Source organism: Atta cephalotes (assembly GCF_000143395.1).
Source record: "Atta cephalotes unplaced genomic scaffold scaffold00022, whole genome shotgun sequence".
Classification (NCBI taxonomy): domain Eukaryota; kingdom Metazoa; phylum Arthropoda; class Insecta; order Hymenoptera; family Formicidae; genus Atta; species Atta cephalotes.
Genome location: NW_012130086.1, coordinates 2,805,660 through 2,808,618, shown reverse-complemented (window position 1 = coordinate 2,808,618; position 2,959 = coordinate 2,805,660). Strand labels below are relative to the sequence as shown.

The 2,959-nt window shown below is 31.6% G+C and overlaps 1 protein-coding gene across 1 annotated transcript in view; it reads right to left on the bottom strand.

Annotated features, from left to right (window-relative positions):
• LOC105619579 (alpha-(1,3)-fucosyltransferase 7-like) overlaps window positions 1–627 on the bottom strand; it is a 2,914-nt gene extending 2,287 nt beyond the window's left edge. Inside the window, exon 1 of the mRNA XM_012201096.1 lies at window positions 373–627. Within this exon, the coding sequence (XP_012056486.1) occupies window positions 373–627 (255 nt within the window). The remainder of the gene's footprint in view (window positions 1–372) is intronic.
• Window positions 628–2,959: the final 2,332 nt, after the last annotated feature.

Genomic DNA, 2,959 nt, shown 5'->3' with positions numbered 1-2,959 from the left:
GTATAGTATATAGTATATATATATATATATATATATATATATATATATATATATATATATATAAAAACAACACAATAACGTGAAAATGACGTTAAATTATGATTGAAATATAAATTTTAGATCATACATACATTTTGGAATCATTTTGATGTCATTTTAATATCATCACGATTTATGTTTTGCTTAAGTAGTTACAATTAAATCTATATAAATCTATATAAATCTATATAAATTTCCATAAAATGCTTCAAATAATAGAAATTATCATTATTATCAGTATTATTTCATTCTCATAATATTGACATAAGAAATTAATTTGATTCGTAAAGGATAAAAGATTGCATAGCAATATAAGATGGTACAACATTTTACCTGTTTATCGGTGAAACCTCTTCCAAGGAGGTTCGCATCCAAGGAAGCTGTCCTCGCGAATTGCGTGTTAGGTAATTCTGTAGCAGAGACGGACCCTCTATTTTGTTTTTCTTCTTTTGTAAACACCTGTTCTTTCCGTGATGCGGAAGACCTTCTGTAGGTGGTGAGAAAACCCGAAGATAGTAATAGCGTGCAGAAAATCGCAGCTGTCATACTGGTGAGCAGGACGAACGCGAGCCGCGATAACTTGCGCATAATGCTCGCCGCCGTTCATTCTATCCTGAGTGTGCGTTAAGCAACTACTGACCGAGACAAATTGAATTCTTAGGTCTTATTTGCGCGACCGATGATGTCCTTTTTTGCGGTATTTTTGCGAAGATAGGTTGCGAAGGTGCGAAACTGAATAGGACGAAGACACTTGGTGATCTGTTGCATATATGATGATAACTACCTAGTCCCTGTATTCTATTGCAATAACTCATTATGCAGTCGTTATGTGTTTATAACAGTTGCGCAGCTGTTTTACTTTTAGATAAAATGCAACTATGTCACACGCATATAACGATTGCATAATGAGTTATAGAATTCCACTACTAATGAAAATAGAAATTGGTGCGTAAGTCGAATGAGGTAAATGTACTAGTTATAACAAACAATTAATAGACATAACTCATTTAGTGGACAAAATGACAAAAATTTTAAATATTAAGCTTTTAATGATATGTAAGTACGCCTCTAAATAAATTTGTTGTTTATAAAAATTTGATAAGATAAATTTATTTAGAGCCGTATATATTAGTAAAAAATATTTAAAATTTTTGTTATTTTGAATAATAATTGGATCATATATCTATTAACTGATATATTATCTTAAGAGGAGAGTAACAGAAGTGTACCTATGTTTCTCAAGCAGAACAACAAATTATTATGATATCAAAATGATGTCAAAATAATCATTAAAAGTCATTTTTCAATCATTTCCGATTCATTTTAACTGATTGTTCCGCTTGAGTTACGTTTCGTTGTCTCAATTTTCGCCTCCTAGAAACTTCGTTTACGCTTCAGTTACTCTCTCCCCTCATATTTATATAATTTACACTCCAATTTTCTCTTTCTTATTTTCGTCAGAGTGAATTTTTAAGTGTCATAAACAGTTAGTACATTCAGAAAATAGGGAAGAAATATGAAACTGATTATTTCTATTTTTATTGAGAAAAAGAAATTAAAGAAGAAATTAATATGACCGTTTTTTTAGATCAAGTTAGATACTATTAATATTCATGTTTTTTTTCCAGCAGAAAGAAATGATTTCTCTTTTCTTAACATTTCTTTAATATTTTAAAATCCCTGTCTTAATAATAATTTATCGCTATCTTTCATAAAACGAAGTTACAATTTATAAATTTAATTAAGGGTTCTTTAGAAAATCACATATCTGTGTGACATTTACAAAATTTTATCCCAACGTGGCCAGCATAGAAATTAACTCCTTTAGCGTCTCGTCTCATTAACTTTTCACAATGAATCGCATGTAAACACCACCGTTAAATTCATTTAACGACAAATAATGAAATAACAGCTGCGCGAAACAGTGTGCAGTGAAATAAAACACTTATTAATTACGAAAACCGATCCATGCCACAATAGTCACAATCTTCTATCAATCTGGGACACGATAGAGGACAAACCACTTTATGCTGTATCGGCGAGGAGCGAAGCGCGCGAATGATAGAAAGCAAGGAAAGTCGCGGGTGCACGACTCCCGGTGCAACAAGGATACACGCTGGCGCACGACTGACCGTTGATCCCGATTGTCTTGGTTAACCAAGCATAACCACCGTCCTCCAACATCTCTCAAACGTCATTCACCGTCACCCTGGCTTACCGGTGGTTACTGTAGTATCAGCTAGTAGAAACAAGTAAACTCAAGTCTGTGTGCGCCGCTTATCAGTCAGATAAAACAATCGAGCTGATCGAATGTGTGTTTCGTGACAACCTGGAAGCTGTTTGACAATCAGAAAGCTGGATTAAAATATAAAAAAAGAACGGATTTTGGATCCGAATTTGAATCCGATTAAATAATTTTATATAAAAATTCTTATTTCTAATAGATGTATTATTTAATCACTCTGGGAATAAATATGTTAAGTTGGCAAATTATCTTCTTTCCCTTTTTGCTCGAATTTTGGATAATTTTTCAAATTTAATTGCTTTCTTCTCCTTTTTAGATTCTATTTTTGGTTTTCTAAACATACTGTTAATTGTTTTCATCGATCATCAAGTTTTATTATATATGGGAATGCAGAAATAGAAGAAAAAATTATTAGAATTGATATCTTTAATTATTCAACTTTCTTGATTCAGGAGCCCACACATCTGAGAATTAATTATTTTTCGTTCGTAATATCCTTGTTCACTCAATTGAATCTGTATTACTATATCATAATATTACGATTTATGTGTTCATTTCATCGCGCGGCATTGAGTGTTTATAATTATATTATTGTGATTATAAAACTGTATATCAATTGAACAACATGTAGTACGTGTACGATTAATTTCAACTTGCGTTATTAATATTATTAAT